This window comes from Cricetulus griseus, chromosome 2 (assembly GCF_003668045.3).
Source record: "Cricetulus griseus strain 17A/GY chromosome 2, alternate assembly CriGri-PICRH-1.0, whole genome shotgun sequence".
NCBI lineage: Eukaryota > Metazoa > Chordata > Mammalia > Rodentia > Cricetidae > Cricetulus > Cricetulus griseus.
In genome coordinates, this window is record NC_048595.1 from 203,049,328 (window position 1) to 203,075,746 (window position 26,419).

The window sequence follows — 26,419 nt, forward strand, 5'->3', positions numbered from 1 at the left end:
TGACCTGTACATGTATAACTCCACCCCCACCCCGCCCCCACACCAATTCAGAAACAAAGTGGAGAGAGATCCAGGAAGCACCTGTTGCTACCCTCTGGCCTCCGCCTGTATGTTTGCCTGCACACAGGTATGCAGGAGCCTATGCAAATCATGTGCACAGCACACGAACACAAGGAGTAAAGACTAGAGGTACTCCAATAGCTGATCATGTAGCGAAGGAGACGGTAAATGGCCTGTCTTTTTCCTGTCCCCACCATACATTGGGGTATTACAGAGCCACAAGGAAAGTGGATGGAGGAAGCGGACAGCCACAAACAGAAAAACAGTATTACTTTTGTCTCACGTATGGAATACATGAATAAAAGATGTAAAGGCGGAAGAGAGGAGTTTCATCAACTGTGAAGGGTAGAGGTGGTGTGTTAGCACTTTTCTGTTCCTGTCCAGGAGAAGGAGTCCACCGAAATTATCATTTTCTCATGCAGACAGAAGTCATTCTATCTACTCAAAAGGAGACGGATAAACTGTGGCTTGTCCCTATAAATCTAAGGCTAAGGCATGCAGAAGGCTAAGGCAGGGGCATTGCTGTGAGCTTGAGGTCAGCCAGGGGTGTGGTGTCAGATCCTATCTCAAAAACCACCGTCTCGTGTATACCAGTCTAACTTAAAACCTGCTATGTAAGTGCACCTTGAACTCCTTCTTCCTGTATCTGCTTCCCCAGTGTTGGGATTACCAGTGTGCACCACCACACCAGGTACATGTGATGCTAGGGACTGGACCTGGACCTAGCATTTTGTTTTGTGTCAGGTGAGCATTCTATCAACCGAGCTGTATCCCCAGCCCTCAAATGAGTGAATCCATGAAATGTTTCATTTTAAAGAAGAGCTTGGACATTTTTGTAAGGCACCTATCTGTTTACTTCTATAGGTTTGTCACCTGTTCCTGATTGCTTTGTGCACACAGATTTTTTTTCTTTTATCCTGGGCCTACCACCTAGGCTGGCCCTGAACTTGTGATCCTCCTGCCGCAGTCTCTGCTTTTCTTTATTTCCCTTTTAAATTTTTCGAGACAGGGTTTCTCTGGAACCCACTTTGTAGATAAGGCTGGCTTTTGAACTCACAGAGATCCACCTGCCTTTGCCCCTACAAGTACTGGGATTAAAGGTGTGCGCCACCACTGCCTGGCTTGCCTTAGTCTCTTGAGTCCTGTGAATACAGGTGTGTCCCCATAACTTCCCTTTATGAAACTATTTTTATGTATTAAAAATTTAGATGTTTTTGTATTTTTGAAACAGAGTCTTGTAATATTGCTCAGGTTGGCCTCAGCTCAAATCCTTCTGCTCTTGCTGGCTGAGCACTGGTTACTGGCATGCGCCACCACACCTGGCTTTAGAACGCTACCATGAAGCACAAGTCTGGCACGTGGTCAGTTAACAGGGAAAATGCTTCTAGAGATGAAGCCACTGTGGAAAGCACACATTTTCTCTGCTCAGAGGGCAAATGCTGCGCAAACACTGCACCCACTTATATTACATATTCTCACTGCCGGTGAGAAATTATCTTCCTAACTTGACCTAACAATGATTAAAAAAACAGATACCACCATCTACTTTGATAGTCCAGTGGCAGACTTCATTTTGAGTATGGTGGATATTTAGCCTTAAGTGAACAATAGGACCAAGCTTTAAATGAACCATTTACTACTTGCTGTGGTTTCCTGTGGTGATACCTTTCTTGCACAAATAAAGCCTGTCTGGGGGGGGGGTCAGAGAATGGAGTTTACCACTGGCTAACCATAGAGGTCTGGAGGTCTGTGCAGACAGACAAGTGACATAGCTGGGCAGAAACAGGATATAAGCAGGGAGAAACAGGAAATCGCTCTTGCTGGAGGTAAGGTGTGGTGTGGCTTCCTCCTCCTCGCTGATATCTCAGCATTTCCCTCTATTTATTTATTATCTAGACCAATTAAGAACTTCTTTGACAGTTTCCCAGTTAGAAAACGTAAAGACACTTGTACTAAGAGCTTACATGGAATTTTGAAAAGTGGAAAAGTCATCAACCTGTGACCCAAATACAAGGAACCCCAGCTGGGCATACGCAGAGAATATGATAAAGAACATGATGGCGAACCCCACTATGTCCTTCATGCAGCGGGACAAGGTTGATGACAGCTGAGACATGGTCTCGTTGAAGCTTATGAATTTGAATATCTGAAAGAGATATGGTACAAGAGTCAATATGTTCAAACAGAGCTGTTTAGAATCAGAAAAATTCATTTCAGAAGAATTCAAGTAAAAGGGGACAATGGGGCTGGAGAGATGTCTCAGAGGCTAAGAGCGTTGGCTGTTCTTCCAGAGGACGTGGGTTTAATTCCCAGCAACCACATGGTGGCTCACAACCATCTATAATGAGATCTGGTGCCCTCTTATGGCCTGCAGGCAGAACACTATATACATAATAAATAAATCTTCCTTTTAAAAGGAGACAACGGTAATCAAGGATGTTTGAAGATGTTAGTGATCGTTTAAAAGTCAAGTTAATACTTCAATTACTTGTTTGGATTTGTATAGGTGGTGGGAGGTTGTGGGGAAAGTATAACACAGAGCACATGAGGACAACTTGTGGGAACAGGTTCTCTTTCCCAAGAGTCAAACTCAGGTCACCAAGCTTGGGCAAGTACGTTCACTTGGTGTGCCAAATTGCCTGCAAAAATGACTTACTGCCGGGCAGTGGCAGTACACACCTTTAATCTCCGCACTCGGGAGGCAGAGGCAGGTGGATCTCTGAGTTCGAGGCCAGGTCTGTCTACAGAGTGAATCCCAGGACACTCAAAACTACACAGTGAAACCCTATCTTAAAAACAACAACAACAACAAAACAAAAATTCCCTTACTAGTGGGGGAAATGCTTCCCCTCCATACAAGGTAATAGTTTAACTAATACAATATGCTATTGGACTATGTAATAAATGAGATATAAATACCTTTATCCATGCAAAGAAAATAGTAATAGCGATTATATTGTTATAGTAAATGTGCCAGTATGCGAGGAAATAGAAGTTCGGGTAGTTTTCAGTGTTTTTCAACAGCCGTTCGAGTAAGAGAAAATTCTGCATGTGACAATATGCATAGAAAGAGACAGCCAGAAAACAGAGCTAAAGGGAAAAATAACAAAGGTTAAATTGGAGACTATCTCTGTCTCTAAATGTTTCCCAGCCTTTGAGGAAAACACATGACAAAGTTCATTAAATGCTTAATAAAAGGGGAGGGAAAGATAGGATATAGGCTTTTAAAGTAATGTTGTGAAAAGTGACTTACCAAGTCTACTTCTGTACAAAACACAGGGAGACACCTGCCAGTCGACACATGCCTGGGACTACTCGGAAAGGGACTTGACCAAAAGTCCAAGAACATACACTACCTCTCATCAAGTCTACTGCAGTTATCTGTGTTTCCACACTGAACTGCTTTTATATTTCATGCATCCCCTTTGTCTGCTGTTCCAGTTACAGCACAACTGGGTAGCAGGCAGCATGCTTAGCAGCCCCTATCATCAGTTTTCTGCTGTCCCTTTCCTTCCATTCCATGACTTGTAGGTGTGAGGTCACATTGTCTCCAGCTACCGAAGCCTTGATAGTGGGGAATCCACCTCTACACCAAGACAGGCTGCAAGCAACACGGGGCAGTGACAGAGTGACAGCAGGCTTTACTTGGAGATGAAGAAGCCTTTTAGGCAGAGGCAGGTGCCCATCCTCCCACCTTCTGGGTCTGGATATAGCTGGCAGGAAACTGTAGCTCAGCTTGCTGAGTAGGAAAATGCCTTGCCTTGGCCTTCCAGATATGGTCTTGGTCGACTTTTTCTCTGCTTGGCAGGGTGATAGCCCATGCAGAACACAGCTATTACAGAAATGGAAGTAGTTCAACTTGCACTAAAAATAGTGTCACTATGTCTCATGAAAAGAGACACTACTTCCTGGCCATCCTAACCTGTCTTCCTGTCACTCTGTGGTCTGGGGGCTTCTGTGTCACCTAACCCAAAAGCTTAGTCTTTCCTACTGTGGAATACTAAAACAAAACAACAAAAACTTGCAAATCGACATAAATAGACCTGTTGTAATTTAAGAAAAGCTGTGCAAGAGAGAAAAATGCCATGAGAGGCGTTTTTTGTTAGGGAAAGAGACCAAAAAAGGGGGAAAAGGGAGGAGGGAACCAGCCTCCAGAAGAGACAGGAGCAGCAGGAGAGAGGAAAAGAGGAGAGAGAGAGAGGAGGGAGGGAGAGAGAGGAACACACAGAGGGAGAAAGAAAGAGAGAAGGATGGGAGGTGGGCAGGGCCCTTTTAAAAGGGAACGTAGTGAATGCGCACAGGTGGCTGCAGCTGAGGGCATATCCTGTCAGAACCCCAAGGACAGGCCAATACAGATGCCTGAATACTAACAGAACCTACTTAGAGTGCTATACCAAGCTCTTTGAATGAAGACTTTAGATTTAGGTTAATGGGAAGCATCGAGAATTTATAATTGCTTGAAATTTTTCCTTTGACAGAAACACAAATATAACGTTCAGTGTTCTTCCCTTTGTTAGACACTAGAGATACTAGAAAGGTAGGTGGGGCACTTTTTTCTCTTTGGTGTGTGGTGTGCGCATATGTACGTGCGGATGTATACACCTGTGTGTGTGAGCAGAGGCCAACAGAGGATGTGGGGTGTGTTCCACTCTGTCACACTCTTCCGTATTCCCCTGAAGTAGAGTCTTTCCCTGAATTTGGAGCTGACAGCAGGGCTCAGCAAGCCTCCTGCTTCTGCCTCCTCATGGCGTTGGGGTTACAGGTGTGCATGGCCACTCCCGGCTTCTTTACATGGCTGCTGGGGTTCACATATGCGCAACAAGCACTCTTACCCACTGAGCTGTCTGCCTAGGTCATTTTCTTATTTTAAATTTTAGATCTGGCCTCCATATGTTGCCCAGGCTGGTCTTGAGCTTCTGGAGCCTCCTACCTCAGGCTCTCAAGCAGTTGGGGTTATAAGCACTCTCTGCTAAGCCTCACACAAATACAGTTTGGGAGTGTGGCTATCAAGACCTCTTATGTGTACTGAGTCACAACACCAGCACACTCTTTCAACTCCAGCACCCAAGAGGCAGAAGCATGGCAGATCTCGGTAAATTCAAGGCCAGCCTTAGTCTACATAGCACATTCAGGGACAGCCAGGACTACAACATCGAGAGAGAGAGAGAGAGAGAGAGAGAGAGAGAGAGAGAGAGAGAGAGAGAGAGAGAGAGAGAAGAGAGAGAGACAGACAGACAGACACAGAGACAGAGACAGAGACAGAGAGACAGAGACACAGAGAGATTTCTTATGGAAGCCTCTAGGCTCTTGCTGGCCCTCTCCAGGACTGCCCTATGACAGTTCATTTTATATTTGATACTTGTAGCTTTTGAAACAAGTCTTGGATGAATAGAAAATCCTGTGTTTTACACGTCTCCAGCTGGCAGGTGCAGATGAGATCCCCTCAAATCAGACCTTTGACTATGTACTCACCGCCAAAAGTAGCATCTCTAGCCAGTTCCAAATACTTTTGAAATAGGCAGACTTAAGCTCATTCAGCTTTCTCAGTTCTTGTGTTATGAAGACAAACAGAAAAATACAAAATATGATTTCACAGGATGCAATGAAGTAATCATAGTGGGTAACATATCTGAGGAGTTTCACAGAGTAGAACTGCCACGAGGTGAGGAGCCCGCCTGTCGCAGGGAACTCTGCTACCAGCCTAGAAAATGAAGTTTGCATAAGCATTTCCATTTTTTAAGTTGCTGTGCAACTTCTAAATCAATAATGACATATACCTCAATGCTAGTCACTGGTTTTGTACAAAATGTGTTTCCTTGGGGGCTGAAGAGATGGCTCAGCAGTTAAGAGCACTTCCTGCTCTCCCAGAGGACCTGGGTTCAATTCCCCACTTCTACATGTGGGCTCCCAACTCACTCTGACTCCAGAAGCTCTGACATCCTCCTCTGGCCTCTGCGGGTACCACACACACAATGGTGCACATGCAGGCAACACCCACACATATCAAATTTTAAATTTTTCTTTAAAAAAGGAACAGGTTTCAGAAACCCAGAGGCAGTAGCAGGAGGATAGTCAGTCTGGGCTATGGAGTAAGACCATTTTTTGTTTTGTTTTGTTTTGAATATTTCCTTGGGCTTACAAGTTCAATTAAAATCCTTCCATTTGGGGTGGCTCCCAAGTGCACTGAGACCCAGGGAGAACTGGGCAGATAAGCACCACTTCCCTGGGCTGCCCTGATTCCTTTAGGCCTGTTGCTTAGGGAGCCCATGCTTGACAAACACATTATGGTCTAGTTCTGCCCAAGCAAAACTTGCCTTTAGCCCCAGTTTGTTGGCTCAGGTGCCTGCAGTCACAGACACACATCCTGTACTAAGGGCAGGGCATTGCCAATGCAAAGTTCAAACAGCTGAGCCCCCACTAAATTTGAGGGGAACTAAAGTGTTTTCTATCCTTTGGATTTCGCTGTCATTGCTCTTAGTGACAAAGCCAGTGGGTTTCTTGTTATCTGAGGAGGCTTGCAATTCTGCTGGATTCCCACATTAGCCATTTTGTCTTCCCAGGCCATGTGAACACCACAATGTCAAATGTAAACAGGCAAAGAGCCTGGGACTACAGTGTGCTCTTTTGAGGTTCTCACTTCATAGTCAGAAATCTCAGTGACGTCACCAAGCGTCTGGGTACCAACCACCAAGTGGGCCTCCGTGTGGAAGAGACCCTTTGCTGGTGACGGCGGTCAGTCTGTGGAGACCCAGAGGGCCCTCAGTATGCCATCCATGACCCATACGCTTCTTTAGCTACTTGTCCAGAAAAGAACCTCAGCTGGAACCCTTCTAGCGTTTTGAAGGCCCTTTATAGAAGGCAAAACCCAGTCATTCTGCATTTATAAACGAGTGTGAGTGTGATCATGTCTTGGTGCAAATGGACGTTGGTGGACAACTTGCCAGACTCTCTCCTTGCCTTCCACCATGTGGGTCTCAGGGACAGAACTCCAGTGGTCAGCCCTGGTGGCAAGTGCCTTGACTCCCTGACTCATCTTGCCACCCTCTGCATTATGTCTTTGTAAGACCTGCAGGGGGCTAGTGCTAACACGGGACATCTGACGGCAAGCATCTTCCAACAGAACTCCTGGTCTCTCAATTCTTAAGTCACATCTTCCGAGAGTAAAGGAAGCCAACCACGCCCTCCCCTCCTTAGCCTTATTTGAGCCTTGGTTTACAAATTAGCCCAGGCACCCAGTGCTTCTCGTTGGCCCTGAAATTTCTTTTGAACTTTATACAAACTGAATTTTCCCTTAAATTAAAGGAAGTCACAGATTGTGACATTAGCAACATTAGTCTGAGTTATCGTCAATGTATATGTGCTAGATAGTTTTACATCAAGGCAACACAAGCTAGAATCATCTGAGAGGACGGAACCTCAATTGAGAGAATGCCTCCGTAAGATCAGGAGATAGGCAAGCCTGGAGGGCATTTTCTTCATCTGGCTGAGCAAAGCAAGGAGTGCCCACCAGGGATCAGTACCCTCCACGGCCACTGCCTCAGCGACGGCTTGGGCTCCCCTTCATGATGAATTGCAGTTGGACGTGTAAGACGAAGTAAACTCTTTCCTCCCCAATCTGCTTTTGGTCACAGCTTTTTATCACAGCAATAGAAACTTGACGACAGAAACACGGTGATGAGTTAGAAAGATGGCTCAGGTTTGCCACCAAGCCGGACAATCTGAGTTCAACCTCTGGCCCACACATGGTAGAAAGAGAACTCCTACAAACTGCCCTGTCCTTGACACATGTGCCATGGCTTGGGGCATGCCCTTAATATAAATGCAATCAACATGGTGGAAAAGTGACTTCATGATCATACATGAGTTCACTCCTGACATTTATGGCTCCCCTAGTGACTTATTTTATTCATTCACTGAGTCTCAGGTACAGTCTTAACTGAACAGGTGCAATATGAAGGATGGTACATTGCCTATTGAAAAAAGTGATACTACTCTAGATGGTAGTTTGGCTAGTAATGAGGAATCAAATGTAATTGCAGGAGATGATAAATGCATATTTTGGCAAATTCCTATTAATAAGCGGCCTCAGTTGAAAGTAAGAATTAATAATAAAGTTATTACTGGCTTGGTGGACATTGGAGAGGACATAGTTATTATTACCCGAAAGTCCTGGCCTCAGAGATGGCTTCTTAGAGAGGGGAATGTACAATTTTTAGGGATTGGAACTCTATCTAGAATTTGACAGAGTGTTAACTCGGTGGTCTGCATTGGACCAGAAGGACAGAAAGGATGGCTAAAACCATATGTCACAGACATAGCAATAAATCTCTGGGGTCCTGATCTGTTACAACAATGGAATACTCAGATTAATATTCCTCCAGTATCAGATACGAATTATATGCAATCTTTAGATGGTAGAAAAAAATTGGTAAGACGCTATGGAAAACAGTTACCAACTATCCAGGCTGTACAGAAACTAAGTACAAATGATAAACCTTCAGAGGAACCAAAGGCCCTACCCTTAAAGTGGTTTACAGATGAACCTGTCTGGGTAGGACAATGGGCTATGACCTCTGAGAAGCTAGAGGCTTTAGAAAAGTTAGTACAGGAACAGCTAGAGGCTGGGCATATAGAAGAATCTACCAGCCCTTGAAATTCTCCTTATTTGTTATAAAAAAGAAGTCAGGTCAGTGGAGAATGCTGACAGATCTGAGAGCCATCAATAAGGTAATTCAGCCAATGGGCTCTCTGCAGCCTGGAATGCTGTTACCTTCCTTGATTCCTAAGGGATGGCTGATCATAGTCATTGATCTGAAAGATTGTTTTTTCACAATACCATTACAAGAAAATGATAGAGAAAAATTTGCGTTTACCATACCAACTATTAATTAACAGCCAGTTAAGAGATTCCAGTGGAAGGTTTTGCTACAAGGAATGCTAAAGAGTCCTACTTGGTGCCAGCACTTTGTACAGCAACCTTTGGAAATAATTTGTAAGAAATTTCCACAATCCCTTCTTTACCATTACATGGATGACATTCTTTTATCAGATTCTAATAAGGAAACATTGGAACGTATGTTTGAAATGATGAAGGAAGTTCTGCCTAGTTGGGGGTTACAGATTGACCCAGAAAAGATACAAAGAGGAGATTCTATTAATTATTTAGGTTACAAGATAGACTTACAAAGAATCAGACCTCAAAAGGTACAAATTGGAAGGGATAGTTATCAAACTCTTAATAGTCTTTAGAAGCTGCTAGGGGAAATTTCTCAACTACAGACGATTATTGGTGTGGAAGGACATGACTTAAAGCATTTAAAAATGGCCCTTAAATGTGATAAGGACCTTAACAGTCCATGAATATTATCTGCTGAGGCAGAAAAAGAATTACAATGGGTGGAAAGCAGAATACTGGATGCACATGTAGATCGTGTAGACCCTAATCTAGACTGTATTCTGGTCATATTACCATCCAGAGAATACCCTTCTGGGATTCTCATGCAGAAAGAAGATATATTGGAGTGGATATTTCTGCCACATAAACAGAATAAAAAGTTAAAGACATATATAGAAAAGATTTCTGATTTGATTCTAAAGGGCAAATTAAGACTTCGTCAACTGACTGCAAAAGATCCAGCAGAAATTATAGTACCTTTAACTGATGAGGAAATTTCCTCCTTATGGAAGGACAATGAATACTGGCAGATAGCTCTTACTGACTTTTTGGGAACAATTAGCAACAATTATCCCAAAACTGACAGAATTAAATTTATAAAAACAATAATCTGGATCCTTCCATGTATTGTAAGACAAACTCCTATTTCTGGAGTTCTTACCTTCTACACTGATGCCAACAAATCAGATAAGGCAGGTTATAAATAAGGAGAGATAAGTAAAGTAGTTCAAAGTCCATATACCTCTGTACAGAAGGCAGAATTATATGCAATTCTCATGGTACTTATGAATTTTATAAAGCCTCTTAATATAGTTACTGATTCTCAATATGCAGAGAGAGTTGTTTTACACATTGAGACTGCAGAATTCGTTCCTGATAATACAGAATTAACTTCACTGTTTATATAACTACAGGAAATAATTGGAAACAGAACTAATCCTATATATATTACACATATCAGTCCCCATACGGGTCTGCCAGACCCACTAGCATAAGGCAATGATGAAATTGATTGTTTATTAATAGGAAGCATGCTAGAAGCTTCAGAATTTCATAAGAAACATTATGTAAATAATAAAGGTTTGAAAAAGGACTTCTCCATCACTTGTCAACAAGCCAAGGACATAGTGAGAAACTGTCCTACCTGTTCCTTTTATAATCAAGCTCCATTGCCAGCAGGCTGTAATCCTAAGGGCATTTGGAGAAATGAGGTTGGGAAGATGGATGTCTTTCACTTTGCAGAATTTGGAAATTTAAAATATGTGCATCATACTATAGATACATTTTTAGGGTTTCAATGGGTTACTGCTCTTAGCCCAGAAAAGGCCAATTCTGTTATAACACATCGGTTAGAGGTGATGGATGTTATGGGTATACCTGCACAAATAAAAACCGACAATGCTCCAGCATATGTCTCCACTAAATTGGAACAGTTTTTCAAATGTTATAACATAAAGCATGTCACCGGTATACCATACAATCCTAGGACAAGCAGAGGTAGAGAGATCTAATAGAACACTAAAAGAAATACTCCACAAACAGGCTGGGGGAACAATCACCCCCCCCAAACATAGGCTACATAATGCATTATTAACACTTTAACTTTCTTAATGCTAATGAGAAAGGACAAACAGCTGCAGAAAGACACTGGATTATGGAAAAAACTGCCGAATTGAATCAGCCGGTATACTTCAAAGATGTACTGACCTCTGTATGGAAATCGGGACGTGTTACATTGGGGAAGGGGTTTCGAATTTGTTTCCACAGGAGAAGGAAAAATTTGGATACCATCAAAGTTAACCAAGATTCGAGTTGAAAACCTCTTGATGAGGAAGAATGATAGGTGACATACCAAGGTATATCTCATAAACTGTATAGAAACCTCCCAAAGGAAAGGGAAGTGTTTTGCATTTTTTTTTCACAGGACAACTCATCTCCAGAAGTCAAAGGTCACTGCATGGGTCGATACTTGAGAAGGTAGCTATAACCATCAAACAAAAGGAATGAGCCATATGGTTAACTTTACAGCTGTCTCTCAGAGAACTATCTCTATTTCCTAGTCCCTATTCAATTAAATCAATGCTGGCTTTAGAGCTAGATTTGACTTTCCTCCTCTAAAATCCAAGCATGTTGTTAAAATAGACTTCAGAGTTTCTGTATTATATCAAGAAGCCAATTGATGTAATACAGAATAGAGGAAAGATTAGGGATTGTCATTTGTCTTTTCTTGGCTTTTTCTCTCAACGTGTACACAGCAAGACCCCCTGAAGCAATGACCCAATTGATCCTACATCCAAAACAGCTGAAATGATGTAGCCATAGATGACTACGACCAGATTTCTGTGTTTTGTCATGATCCCCATGGTATGGACATCGCCCCCAACCAGCAGGAAGCAGTCTGGAATGAAAGACACCCAAATTCCCAAACATTGTTTATAAATGTTTTCATTTAAATGGGGTTGGTTACAAATGGTAATGATCACAGTCAATCTTTTTTTAAAGGAAAAAGGGGAAATAGGATATAGGAATGAATACTTCGCATTAGTATGGATTTTCATTTATTGATACAATTTTAAGGTCAATTTTGTGATATGTATAGGACTCATCTTGTTTAGGTATTGTGTTTATGCAGATCTTTTAAAATGTAATGCATAATTAAATACAGATTATATAGTCACCTATAATAGTCACAACCTACAGTTAGGTTAGTTAGGTTTTCTAGATATACAGAGATGTATTTGAGATGGATAGATATTTAAACCTTTCAAAGACCTACAGAATATATGGCATGTAAATGGTTTAGGGTTTTTCTTGACAGTGATACACAACTGCTTCTGGTACACCAATTATGTCAGAAAGGAGGATGGGAATCAAAGAAACTCATTATAGAGTTTGCCTTCAACATGGCAAGATTAGCCAGTTGGGCAAGAAATTGCTCTTGCCTGTACTGTTTGTTGCTGTATAAATTGGACATGCAGAACCCACAAGAAAGTGACTGCTGAACTTACAAAACAAGATGAGCAGTCCTGAAGGGTTCCTGCTGAAATGGAGAAGTGTGCCAGACACACTGTGGCCTATGGGCTGATGATGGATGCCCCAATGTTACAGAGGAACTTTGGGTGACTGTCCAGGTAGCAAGAGGTCTCTGTCAATTCTAGAGTTTATATATTATCCTTCTGTGGTCTTTGATGGAGTTGAAGACAGTTATGGTTATAGTTTTCTTCAGTTATAAAAGATAACTTACCCTTTTTATTTAGACAGAAAAGAGGAGATGATGGGGCAAGTCCTTCTGTGTATATGTTTATCTTATTGGTTGATAAAGTATTGTTGGCCAGTGAAGAAGCAAGTTAGGCAGGACTAGGAGTCAAGGAGGATTTTGGGAAATGTAGTAAAGAAGTGTTGTGATCCAAGCAGGTGACATAGCAGGCAGACTCATATATAATCAAGGACAAGAAGGAAGTTGTTCTCTTGCTCTCTGCTGTGGAGCCGCCATGTGATCCCAGCAAGAGAAGACGCCTGTTGTTGGCATTGGATAAGATAACTATTTATGGTTGATACTTAAGACTGAGTTAGCATATGAGAAAGCCTAGTCATTGGCCAAGCAGCATTTGTACCTAATATAAGTCTGTGTGTGTGTAACTTGGGACCATAACGTGGTGGCGGGTGGAACTTGAGTGGCTGGTGGAAAGCACCCATGTGGTGGCAGGACTTGGGCAGATGGATTAAAGACCTATTGTTACATAGTTTATGATTTATTACCACTAATGTTTAATTTGTATATATATTTTATATACCCATGTTCCCAGTGGAATTTTTTGGGCAGAAAGTGGTCCCAAAAGTAGAAAAAGTTTAAAAGAAGCTATGCTGAGTCAGGCAGTGGTGGTGCACGCCTTTAATCCCAGCACTCAGGCAGAGGCAGATCTCTGAGTTCTATGCCAGCCTGGTCTACAGAGCCAGTTCCAGGACAGCCAGAGCTACAGAGAAACACTGTCTTGAAAAAAAAAAAACACAACAAAAACAACAAAACAAAAAGAAGCAATGCTGATGATAATCTTTGATTCAATTACTGATAGGACTTGGTAGTTAACAGTTTCATAGTCTGCTGGGTTTGTTGTCTGTTGTAATGAAAAGTGATTTGTTTTGGACCATGATTTTGGAGTCCAAAGTTAAGGGGCTGAATGAGTCTGATGAGGGCAAGGCTTCATACTCTGAGGTTAAGTGTGTGCAAATGTGGGAGTGTGTTGTGAAAATCTGATTTCTCAATGTTTAATGGCATAAGTGTAAAATTAAGACAAGAAACCTGGGTTTAGGATCATTACAAAGAGCTCTTCATGTGACTTAAGCTGGCTGCCCCAGTGCTTCCAGCTTGTTTGGGACCCAGAAATGATTATATTTCCCACTTTACCCCGAGCGGGAGTACTGGGATGGCGGGAGTACCCAGATGACCTGGAGTACCGGGACCAGTGAATGGTATGAGAGAAAAGAGTCACAAAGTGAAATATATGTGCTCATTGGCTGTGTTTAGTAGTTGGTTAATATTTTTGTATATTACATTTTCATACATTTTAAATATTTATATTTAAATATTTAAATATAAACTATTTGGATAAATGTTGATTATAAGATATAGTGAATATAAGACATTTGGTGAGTATGAGATCTATGGGAAAAAGGTTGCTCACAGAGACTTTTGGTGACTGTTTCTCTAGCAGCTATTTCCCATGCCTCCTTCAAAACAGAAAGGGTTTGTGCTTAGTTATTGACTGTGTTGAGTTATCTGCTCATCCCATCACTGGGGGAATGCAGATTCACTTCTCAGCTGGGTACAATTACTGTGTGCTCTTCCTTTCCTAGTGTTTGATTCCAGAACCTCTTCAGTTCTATCAATTTGCATGGCCTGGGTTCAGAGGCGGTGACTCAGTAATGGAAAGAACTGTTTGCTACTCTTCAGAGCATCTGCCCAACACTGAATTCAGCTTTTACACAGGTGTTGAAGACCCAACCAGGTCCTCCTGCTTGCACAGTATCCTGGCTTTCTGGAAGGAAAGTGGTTCTTTGTTGTTGGTTTATCAACTTGACACAAGCCAGAGTTAACTGAGAAGAAGGAACCACAGCAGAGATAATGCTTCCCTAAGGCTGGCCCTTTGGGAGGACTCAGCCCATGGTGGGTGGTGCCACTCCTGGACTGGTGGTCCTAGATGCTATAAGAAAGCAGGTTGAGCAAGCCATGAGGAGCAAGTCAGTAAGCAGCACCCTTCCATGGTCTCTGCATCAGCTCCTGCCTCAATGATGGACTAAGATCATTATGTGTAAGCCAGATAAACCCCTTTCTCTCCAAGCTGGTTTTTGCCCCTAGTGTTTTTATCACAGCAATGGAAACCTTAAGACAAATGACAAGTACTTTACCAACTGACTTATCTCCTGCCCATAAAGCAAGAGATTTTAATAATTTGACTTTATGATGTCAGATCTGTGTATAACTCCAGGATGACAGAAATGGCAAGATTATATACCCTCACATCATATAAAACTGAAGTATTGGTGGCAAGATGACTCCATAGGTCAAAGCACTTGTCACACAGCTTGACTGCTTGAGTTTGATTCCCAGAACCCATTGCTGGAGGAGAAAACAGAGTCCCCCAAACTGTCCTGATCTGCACACCTGTGCATGAGCACACAGAGTATAAAACCTAGCACATTGTATGTGACACATGTTCCTAAATATATCCTGAATAATGAAACTATAAGCATGACGTTGCTTCATTCCCTTCTTCACCACTGGCAGGAGATCATCATATTTATCTTAAAGCTATGACTTTAATCTCAGCACAGGTGTGCAGAAACTTCAAACTCCAATGAAGGCTTTGGTCTTTTTAAAATTCAGTTTGCCAAGGTAAAACTTCTGAGCTACTTACCTGACAATGCAAAATAGATTGATGTTAGCATTGTATAAGGAAAAATCAATAAAAACAACTCTGGTCCCTCTTGTGATCCAGCTGTTGAGTCGAAGGTCAATGAGTTTGGTTTGGGTGTGAGATTTTGATTTTGATAATGTGAACATATACCCTCCATCTCGGTATACACCGACAAATCCCCAGTGCCAAGGGGCGTTGGCAGGAGAAGTCGAGTACTTCCACCTGTTAGACATCAAAAGAACACGGGCAATGAGAAACCCAGGTGGAAAGCATTCAAGAACTTAAGCTTTGATTTAAAAGAAGTAGCTTCAAAAAACAGCTGAGATAGAAAGTTCAAAGTAGCCATGACAATCGAGTTAGGATTTTAGTGCTTATCATGGGCAACAAACACATCCAACAGTTACATCTAAGTTTTGTGGAACATTTATGCCTACGCCTGCATTTACACAGTTACACTCTCTCCCTTCCTTCTCCCTCCCCACACACAATTTTTGGCTGGAGGGTGGGGTTGGTTTTCTGAGACAGGGTTTCTCTGTATAGTCCTGGATGCCCTGGGAACTCCCTTTGTAGACCAGGCTGGCTTTGAACTCAGAGATCTGCCTGCCTCTGACTCCTGAGTGCTGGGATTAAAGATGTGCACCACCATCTGGCCTTTTTTAAAAAAAGCATATTTATAATTAAACCTTCTGCCTATTAACTTACAATACAAGAAAATCAAAAGAAGGCTGCCTTGACTCCCCATTTTCAGTCTCCTATTCAGTTCCCCAAACATATCTGAAAGGTATCTTATGAATTTATTATATTTATAAAAATTATGTAAGCCTCATGAATGCCCCAAACTCAGCCGGCCTGGGAGATACATACATACATACATAAGATAAAATAAATCCCAAAACTCATATAAACAGTTAAGTCAACACACATAAAGCAATTCATCCTGAGATTGGAGGAGGCTACGTAAGAAAGACAACTCTGTAATGAAACTACAGACAACTCTGTAATGAAACTACAGACTAATGATTGAAAGCAATCAGGTGTAACAAAGACTGAGAGACTAAGAGGAAGAGAGATATGGTGACAGATCACCTGCCACGTGGAAATGCACACAAGTATAAAATGACAGCACTAGGAGGGCGTTCCTTAGAGACAGTAAGTACTTCCCCAAAAGAAGTAAAAGAGCAAAGGATAGCTGTTTCTAGAGAGTATAGTGAATAGAAAAACAGATCTTTATACACATTTGAATAACTGTAATAAGTACTAAATACAAAAGGGTTGGCCCTATCCTCCAGCCATGATCTTCACAGGACAGAAAGTGTAAACAGCACCGGCACCAGAAACATCTTTGTCTAGAGGAGGTGGTGCCAGTGGTTTGGGCTTTCACATTTCAGTATAGTGGTAGGGCCTATATGCCCCAGGTCTACATCCCCCCCATAAATGCCATGAACTTCTACTGTAAGCCCCCATCAAACTTCTGTAAGCCATTTGGGTATCTTAGCATAGCAATAGAAAAATAACTGAGACAGCATCTTCAGCAGGCATCAGATACAATGACTAAGAGCATAACTACCCCTATTAGTACTGGAACCACAGGCATCACTTAAGTTGGGTGAAGTGAGGAGGGAGGAAAGTGGCAGAGAATAACTCAGCACCTGCATAAAAGCCAGCTGCTGGGGCATGAATCTGTAACCCCAGAGCTCAGCGGGTGGACACCATTGGATCCCTGGAGCTCATTGGCTGATCAGCCTAACAGAATCAATGAACTCCAGTTTCAGTGAGAAACCCTGTCTCAAAAATGTGAGGTGGAGAGTGATTTACAAAGACACCTTTTTAAAAAATGTTTTTTTTTTTTAAAAAAAGATTTATTTATTATGTATTCATGTGTGTCTGCATGCCAGAAGAGGGCACTAGATCTCATTACAGATTGTAATGGTTGCGAGTCGCCATGTGGTTGCTGGGAATTGAACTCAGGACCTCTGCAGTGCTCTTAACCACTGAGCCATCTCTCCATCCCTAGAAGGACCCCTCTTGTTGATACCTGGCCCACATGCATGCACACACACAGACAGACTGATGTCTTACCCCGCATCTATTATGACTATACATTTCATATACCGCATCAGCCCCCCTCCCCTCATCAAACAGGGTCACTCTCATATTCTAAGCACTGCCATTGCCAAGACTTCTTCCCATACTGTTTCCAGAGAGAACCATGGCAACCAGTAGCTCCCATTACTCAGATAATTGATAATTCTGTAAAGACACAAAGGTACCTGCTAGAAAAAGTTGCCAATTTCATATTGCTTACTCTGTATCATTTTTGAGGCCAAAATCAGACACTTCTTCATTTTCAGTTGTGTATTTGCCATAACAGTCACTTATCAGTGACTTAAAGGCGGAATAGACCTTGCAAGTGTTGTTGCGGACTCTCAGCTGCCGCACTCTTGGGACTCCGAGAAGAACGTTCTCATAGTAGATGCGGCTGCTGTTCTTCAAATTGTACAACTTCTGGTTATTGTACCACGAGTCCCAGTACAAGCCTTCCAGGAGGGGCCCTTCCACAAACTTCACAGAGAAAGGCAAGTATCATGAGAAGAAAAGACACATTCATGGCAACAGTCTGTAGTCACACCTGATTCTGAGTGTTAAGTATTGACTGAGACACCACTTACGGCAATGACAAGTGCTGCTGGCAAAGACCACAGGGATGGCTACTCCTCACTCTGTCCCTGTTCCTTTCTAAGTGATCTCAAGTCCAGAGAGGCTCTCCCCATTTCTTGCTGTCTTTGCCACTGGCCACACAGACAAAGAGGAAGGATGACTTGTATATTTCTCCTTTCCTACTAGACCGATGACTTATGACCACTTGGACCTTATCTCACGTTTGTCCTCTTTCTTACTAAGTTTGTCTTGTCACCAGGACAGAATACTGGCCTAAACATTTAGGGGAGGCAAGATTTGTTTAGTTAAGTTTCGGTCTACCTTACCAGGAAGGGTGTGGCAGAACAGGGCAGCTCAGACCGTGGTGGCCGAGATGCCCAGTGAATGCCAGAGCTCTAGCTGTTTCCTTCATTCTCTCCTCTTATCTCATCTGACCACAGACTGTGGATGGTGCTGCCCAAATTCACCAGGTAGTTCCCCTCTCAGAAAAACACCATCAAGGCACCCACCCCTCAGGGTCTGCTGTGCCAATCCATCTGCTTCTATGTACCCAAGTTAGCCACCCTATCCTCCCATGCTGAGAACATGTCCGTCTCTCCAGTAAATTTCAGCTTCCTACTGTGGCATTCATGATGTAACTGCTGTCCATTCATTTTCTACCTCATCTTCTCTGCTCACACTGCACATTCAGCTCCATGTGAATTGCACACAGCACATATTCCCTATTCTTAGGATAGCTTTTTCTTTATTGACCCTTTAAAATGTATCCACACTGCCACCGCCTTGGGACAGTCTTCCCTCACTGCCTCATCCTTTACATCCAAATGTGTGTGACGTGGGGACCAGAAGCTGCTCCTGCTTGATTTCTCTTCTTTCTTGATGACTCAAGCTACATGTAACAGAAAACCTGTGTATCTCAGTGCTGAAGGAACACTCGTGTAACCAAACACAGAAAGTTGTGTCACACATTGCTTTTAAAAAATTATATACAGCGGGGCTGGAGAGATGGCTCAGAGGTTAAAAGTGCTGGCTGCTCTTCCAGAGGACCTGAGTTCAATTCCCAGCAACCACATGGTGGCTCACAGCCATCTGTTATGAGATCTGCTGCCCTATTCTGGTGTGCAGATATACATGGAAGCAGAATTTGTATACATAATAAATAAATAAAATCTTTAAAAAATTATATACAGCATATTACAGTAACACACAACAGAGGGTTGCATATATAAATTGTGACTATTATCCTTTCTGGGAAATTAAGAGTTTGTATGACTGTCACTCGTATGGATTTTACATAAAGAACCACAGGCTGACTTTAGTACTTACAGGGCAAATCTTGTGTTTCCCAAGGGAAATGGGAATATTTGAGACAGTATCAAAAATTTGAAGTCATAAATAACAGTCACAATGTGAACGTAAGATTCACAACAAACAATGAAACAATACTCATTTTTATTGTTAATCCCTTTAACAAACATTCCCTGAGCATTTTCTACATGAGGCAAGGGTTTATTATTAGAGACTATATGTGAATTTGTCTTTCTTTTTTCTAGAGCTGAGGCCCAAATCCAGGGCCTTTCACTTACTAGGCAAGCATTGTATCCCTGAGCTAGCCTCTAACCCCTGGCATATGGGCTAGCTAATGCTACTTCATCAGGTCACACGTCCTACCTTCCAGAAGTCGGTTATGCTTCGGATGGACCTAAAACTGCTCTTTTCATCGTCTGGGAGGGCAGTGTCCACAAACAGAGATGACATCACTTTGTTTAAGTAGTACATGTGTGGATTGACCATCCCAAATGTCACTGAGGAGAGAAGTCCTTGTTTGAGTTTGTAATTTAAAATCCCACGTCAGCAGCATTCAAAAATACTCATTCCCCCAGCTTTAAAACAAATCCAACATTGTCTAAGTATAAAAGTTTACATTTATTTATCGTGTGTGCGTGCATGCACATTCATGTGCCATGATACAATCGTGGCAGTCAAAGGATAATTGGTGGCAGCTGGCTCTCCGCTTTCATTATGTGGGTTCCAGGGCTCAAACTCAGGTCACCAGGCTTGGTTGCCAAGTGCCTTTATCCACCTCACCAGCCCTGTTTTATCTAATAGTTAAGGCTAGATATATACAAAGCAAGTAGAAGTTTCCTTCAACCCTCATTCTAAAGGTAGACATAGGTTCTTCAGGTCTGATGGATATATGTATATTTAATATTCTGTCTTTTACAAATGAAGTCAAATTAGGGCTGGTGAGATGGCTCAACACTTAACAGTACTTTGCATGAAGAGCCAACAAGTAGAAGGGGAAAGAGAAAAATAACCACACAGAGTTGTTCTCTGACCACACATGTGCCCTTATTCATGCACTCACACACACACACACACACACACACACACACACACACACACACACTCATTATATTTATTTAAAAATGAGGTCACAATATATCATGAGTACTGTTTTTTTTTTTTTTTTTTTTTGTGTGTGTGTGTGTGTGTGTGGTTTTTCAAGACAGGGTTTCTCTGTGGCTTTGAAGGCTGTCCTGGAATTAGCTCTTGTAGACCAGGTTGGTCTCGAACTCAGAGATCCACCTGCCTCTGCCTCCCAAGTGCTGGGATTAGAGGCGTGCGCCACCACTGTCCCGGCCAGCCATCTTTTACTACAGTTATGTTATAATTATGGAACACTTGGAATGTGAGTGTGTGTGTGCTCCTACATGTGGAGGTCAGAGCTCAACATCAGGAGGCATTGCCCAGGAGCCACCCACCTTGGTTTTAGTTTTGAACAGGACCTTTCATTGGCCTGGACCTTTCAAAACTGGCTAGGCTGGCTGGACAGCAAGTCCCAGGGCTCTGTTTCTACCTCCCCAGCCCTGGGTTTACAATCATCACCATATCCTTCTTTTCTACATGCATTGTGGGCATCAAACTCAGGTTCTCACGCTTGTGTGGCAAGCACTTTACAGACCCAGTTATCTTTCCAGGCCAACATGTAGAACATTTAAACCCATGCTTTGGAACATATTCAAACATTTTTAATCAGTAGTATTTCTTTCTCCCCCCTTTATAAACTATTTCATTTTATTGCCAGAACTCCCCAGTGAAAACAAAAACACATGGGGCAATCAGGATGGGTCAAAGGGAACATATTCACATCATCAAGCGTGACAACCCAAGACGCTCAAGATGAAGGTGAGACCAACCTACACAAGCTGTCCTCCCGACCCCCACAAGTGCTGTGGTGCTTGCACAAGGCAAATAAATGGGTGTGTGCCATCTTATCTCACTGCATATTCTACAGTGGTTAGTGAATCCCCTTACAATAAAGAAAACAACCTAAATCTACAGTAAGTATTGAAGAATCTCTGAATGGTGGGATTATAAGTAATCTTTTGACTTATATTTCCTACTTTTTAAATGATTGGTAATAAGCACATGTTTGTGTTATCTTTATAACTAAATCTTATAATCAGTCTAAGGCACCTTATCAAGTTAGCCACAGTTGTCTTTAATCTCAAACACCGACCCCTATAATACCAATTAACTGTGTATTTACAGGCTACACATTCAGAGATGAGAGAAATCCTGTATGTTAACTTCTAGCTACAAACATTGAGCAGTTTAAATACAAAAACGTTAACAAGATTTTCACATGCTAAGGTGATGCCATGGACCCACGGTGGCATGGGCGTTTAGTAGATTGAGCAATTCTCCCTGCCCACCTTAACAACTGGCATTTACTTGGCACAAATGCATTCTATTATTACACAGCCGTTTAGTGATAAGGATGAGACTATGGCCATCCCCAAACTTCCTGTTGTGTTGAATTTGTACCAGTACAGCTCTATGGCTCTGAAAGAAATTAAATTCAATTGTCAACCCAGGGGACTATGTGTAAGTAGATCCTCCAAATGAAAACAACAACAACAAGTCATAGTCAGTGTTGACTATGGAAGCTTTCCATTACATCTGTGACCTAGTTTTGCCCCTTAAAAACTGGAAATTCTGTCCATCATAGGATAATGAGCTCTAAGATCTTTCAGTTCTTTGAGTTTCTATTTTTCACTTCCACATTTTAACTAGTTCAACCAGCGTTTTCACCTACACCTGTGTACTTACATATACATAGAGTTATTAAAAAAATAAAGTAGAGTAACAGCTCCTCAAATGTGGTATTAACTTCTGCTTCCCGTCTGTAATGCAGATCATGTTTGGAAGTCCCTGTGCAATGTAAAACAAAACTTTATATTACTGGGTAACTACAATGTACATAAGTAACCAAGATGGGAAAAACAACTACTGTTAGTGGCTCCTGGTTCCTTTTTACTTCTCACTTGAGACTGGGGTAACCGCTAAATTCTGCTATGGAGCGGGCAGTCACACTCTATCGCTGTATGCTGATGGCCTTGATACCACAAGGGTTTCCCCCTGTTAAGATACAAATCAAACACCTCCTTCTGTCCCCTACTGCTTTCTCCGCCCTCATCGCAGCTTCTGGGGAAGACAAGGTCCAGCTGCGAAGAAGCGGCTCCAGCTGCAGCAGCCCAAGGCAGCGACCACTCCCTCAGCGACCACGGAGGTGACAGCCTAGCAAGGGACTTCTCTTGGTGGCAGCGCTGGCTGCCGTCTCTCACGGGAGTGGGGGTTTGGGGTCAGAGTTCCTTCTTGGGGACCTGGAGTTGCCCACGGACCCTGGTTTACCCGCTCTCCAAGCTCACCCATCCTCACCTCCTCGGTACCACCAAGATGCCTCGGCCATCGCGGACCGGACCACACGGTCGGTTCCACTCAGCCGGTTCCACCCTACCCCTCGCCCCGCGCCTGCGCACTAGCACCACGGCTCGCTAACCCCGAAATGTGCCAGCCCGCCCTGCATGGGCAGGTTTGAACAGAAGCGATGCCACAAGGCACCACCTCGGTTGTCGCTTCACTTCCCGGGAGCTGTGGCCTGGCGGAGGTTTATTTATAGCTCACTTTTCTGGATGCAGAAATAAAATAAGTATCACTACCTACAGCATGAACTAAGTGGCTAAAAAGGAGATCTTATTGATTTAATAGAAATAACTAAGTTAACAGTATCACAAAACGCTGATTGGGCATGGTGGCCCAATTCTGTCATACGAACCTTTAGAAGGTAAAGACCATAGAGGATCTGGGCGTAGATGCCAGCACTGGCCTATATGTGGAGACCCAGACTCAAAAAACAAACCCACTGAGCTCCAGATACAAACCCTTCAGTGTTCTCACAATTCACTTAAATACGTCCACGTGTATATGCAAACATGGGTCTGTATATCTAGATACGCAACTGTAGTTTTTTGTTTGCTCAAGATATGACCCGGCAGGTTATAAACTAAAAATTTAACAACGTGCAATGAGACGAAAAGCGATCAGGAGGTGAGGCATGAGTAGGCGAAACTTCAGAAGTTTATCCTGTGTGTCTGCATTATTTATTATGAAAATGGAGAAATCCAAAGCACACATCATGTATTAGAGGTCTCTAGAGGAACATAACTGATAGAATGAATCTATATATAAAAAGGGATTTGTTAGAGTGACTTACAGGCTACGGTCCAGTTAGTCCAGCAATGGTTGTCTCCCAATGGAAAGCCCAAGAATCAGCAGCTGTTCAGTCGGAAAGGCTGGATGTCTCATTTGCTCTTCAGCATACTTCAGAATCCCAAAGACTAAGCTCTAACGCCAGTGAAGTGAAAGAGAGCAAGCACAAGCAGGCAAACAGCAACTTTTTCTTTATATAGGCAGCCTTGAGGCGTGGCCCAGATTTAAGGTGGGTCTTTGGATCTCAAATGATCCTAATTTAATTAATTACTAAAAATCCCTTATAGGTGTGCCTAGCAACTTGGGTTTTTAGTTAATTCTAGATGTTGTCAGGTAGACAACCAAGAATAACACCACACATCATAAACACCTTTTCTAGCAACTGTATTTATGTGATCTGTGTTGTGTAAGGATATGCTGGTGAATCCACCTAATGCCTTACACACTCTAGCAGATGTGGCCACTTTTGTTTTACGCTACGGCTGTATGACTGTACCACAGAAGAACCTAATTGTCTTCTTAATGGCTTGTTAACCAGCGCCAGTCTTTTGGCAATATGAGTAGTGCTGTTAGGAGACCCTTGTGTGTGTTTTTGTACTCTTTATATAGCCCTAGGTATCATCAATTTCACTATTTGTTTTTCTCCTGTCAGCCCCAAATAGTATCTTCTTTTAATCAGAGGTTTTTGTTTTCCCTTATTGCAAGTGAGACAAGACATTTCCTCTACAAAAAAGGACAGTGGGAACTAAAGGGACATGAGAGTGGAAGAGACCCCCAAACCAGGATCTAGTGTGCCCTTCTTGCTGACCAAAACTCAATAAACTTCAACACAGTTTAAAAAAAAAAAGCCAATAATGTCTGCCGAGATCATGTATGTTTTTCCTAAAGACGTCTCAAATAACAATATTAAAAAACCAAAACCAAACCAAACCAAACCAAACCAAAAAAAAAAAAAAAAAAACAGATGAACCAGGTGTGGTGATTCACAAGAAGGTTAATAGTTTGAAATTGTCCTTAGTTGTGTAGCACATTCAAAGGCAGCCAGAGCTACGTGAGACCTGGTCTCTAAAAACAAATTAGTAAAAAGGAAAAAAAAAAAAAGATAGCTGGGCAGATAGTTTAGGCCAAGAAATGTGGTGTTTACTCTCTGTTGTTAACTTGAGACATTTGGGAAGCAAGATCCTCATTCTGAGGAATTGACTCCACCAAACTGGCCTGTGGACACATCTGTGAGGGGCATTTTCTTGATTGCTAATTGATGGAGAACAGCCTACCTCACTGTGGGCCATGCCAAGCTAAACAGAAACGGGGAGCAAGTTAGTAAACAGCACTCCACCCTGGTCTCTGCTTCAGTGTCTACTGCCAAGTTCCTGCCTTGATTTCCCTTGATGATGAATTGTGACCTGAGACTTGTAAGATGAAATAAACCCCTTCCTTTCTAATTTGTTTTTGGTCACTGTCTTATCACAACAACAGAAACCAAATTAGGACATCCAGAGCTTGCTGCACAAGTAGCTGATCAGAACCCAAGGCAAAAGCTCTGGGGAGGTAACACACATTCATAAGCCTAGTGCTGATAAAGTAGGTCCCCAGGGGTCACTGGCCAGTCAGCCTAGCCTACTCAGTGAGCTCCAGGCCAATGGGAGACTCTGTCTTAACAAACAAGATAGATGGTTCCTGGGGATTTGAACCTCAGGTTGCTCTCTGGCCTCAACATGCGCTGGAACACACATTTCATACTCTCTCTCACACACATGCACACACACAAACAACACAGAAACAACAAATGGACTCTGCTGACTTAAGGCCTGATGTTTGTGACCTATGTTAACACTCACCCCTAAATCTGCCTTTCAGAATTGTCAAACATCATGCCTGAATATTCTGCTTAATTTGTCCCTAAAATTGTCTAGTTTTAGAAACCATAGATAAATCAACTCACGAAAAGGGTTGGGGGTTGAGAATGGTGCGTAGAGCTGGGTGAGGTAGCGCTTGCTTGTATATCTGCGCCTTTGGGAGGCCGAAGCAGGAGGATTTTGAGTCTGAGGCCACCCTGAGCCACGCTTTGAGACTGTGCTGAAGAAGAGGAAGATGAGTAGGAGGAGAAAGAGGTAGGGGAGAAAGAGAGAGAGGTCTAGAACTTTGGATCATAGGGGGTGAAACAACACTGGAGCATTCAAGGACAGCCACTGGCATCAAAGATGCCAGTGACAGCAAAGATGTGACAAATACTCTCTGAAGAGGCTTCCTCCTTCCTCAGAGCTCATTTAAAAGCCCACAGTTCCGGCTGGAGAGATGGCTCCGAGGTTAAGAGCACCGACTGCTCTTCCTGAGGTCCTGAGTTCAATTCCCAGCAACCACATGGTGGCTCATAACCATCTGTAATGAGATCTGGTACCTTCTTCTGGTGTGCAGATATGTATGGAAGCAGAATGTTGTATACATAATAAATAAATAAAATCTTAAAAAAAAAAAAAAGCCCACAGTTCCTGGCTTCTTCCGCAACTAACCTTATTTGGCCAGAGTGATAGATGCATAAGACAGGCTAAGACCTCAGGAAAGTCTGTGACAAACTGTGGAAGGCCCTTTCTCTCCACATCTTATGGCCAGCCATTGGCTATATGGCAAAAGATGCAAAATATAAGCCCTGATGACCCTGGACCCACCAAACCAGCCCCGGAGTACCTGTTGGTCAACTTCTCTTACACAGAGAAAAACATCTATCTGTCTTGTCTAAGTCATGATACTTTTTTTCTTCTTTATAAAGATAGTAGTCCAATCTGACAGAGACACAGGCCCTTCGCAGGCAAGGCTTAAGGTTGCTGTTTGATTTGGAAAACAGAATATTTTAACAAAGCCCGCAAACTAGCAAATGGAATAAGTGTTAGAAAGTAAACAGCTCTGAGGGGCGTTACAGAAATTCACTTTATTTGATCAGAATGGAGTCTCGGCACAGTGAGGATATAGTCCTGGAGTACAGAAGGACAATTAGGAAGGATGGGGTTCCTCTTTTTGGAGAAGGTTAGTGAGGCAGGAAGTCTGGGTGCGGCTCAAA

The 26,419-nt window shown here is 42.6% G+C and overlaps 1 protein-coding gene across 1 annotated transcript in view; it reads right to left on the reverse strand.

Moving 5' to 3' along the window:
- Positions 1-22,564, reverse strand: part of Pkd2l2 (polycystin 2 like 2, transient receptor potential cation channel) — a 30,935-nt gene extending 8,371 nt beyond the window's left edge. Inside the window, exons 1-8 of the mRNA XM_027400706.2 lie at positions 22,534-22,564; positions 21,925-22,026; positions 19,480-19,613; positions 17,456-17,712; positions 15,151-15,372; positions 5,533-5,761; positions 2,980-3,150; positions 2,025-2,206 (exon numbers count right to left, since the gene is read on the reverse strand). Coding sequence (XP_027256507.1) covers positions 2,025-2,206; positions 2,980-3,150; positions 5,533-5,761; positions 15,151-15,372; positions 17,456-17,712; positions 19,480-19,613; positions 21,925-22,026; positions 22,534-22,564 — 1,328 coding nt within the window. The remainder of the gene's footprint in view (positions 1-2,024; positions 2,207-2,979; positions 3,151-5,532; positions 5,762-15,150; positions 15,373-17,455; positions 17,713-19,479; positions 19,614-21,924; positions 22,027-22,533) is intronic.
- Positions 22,565-26,419: the final 3,855 nt, after the last annotated feature.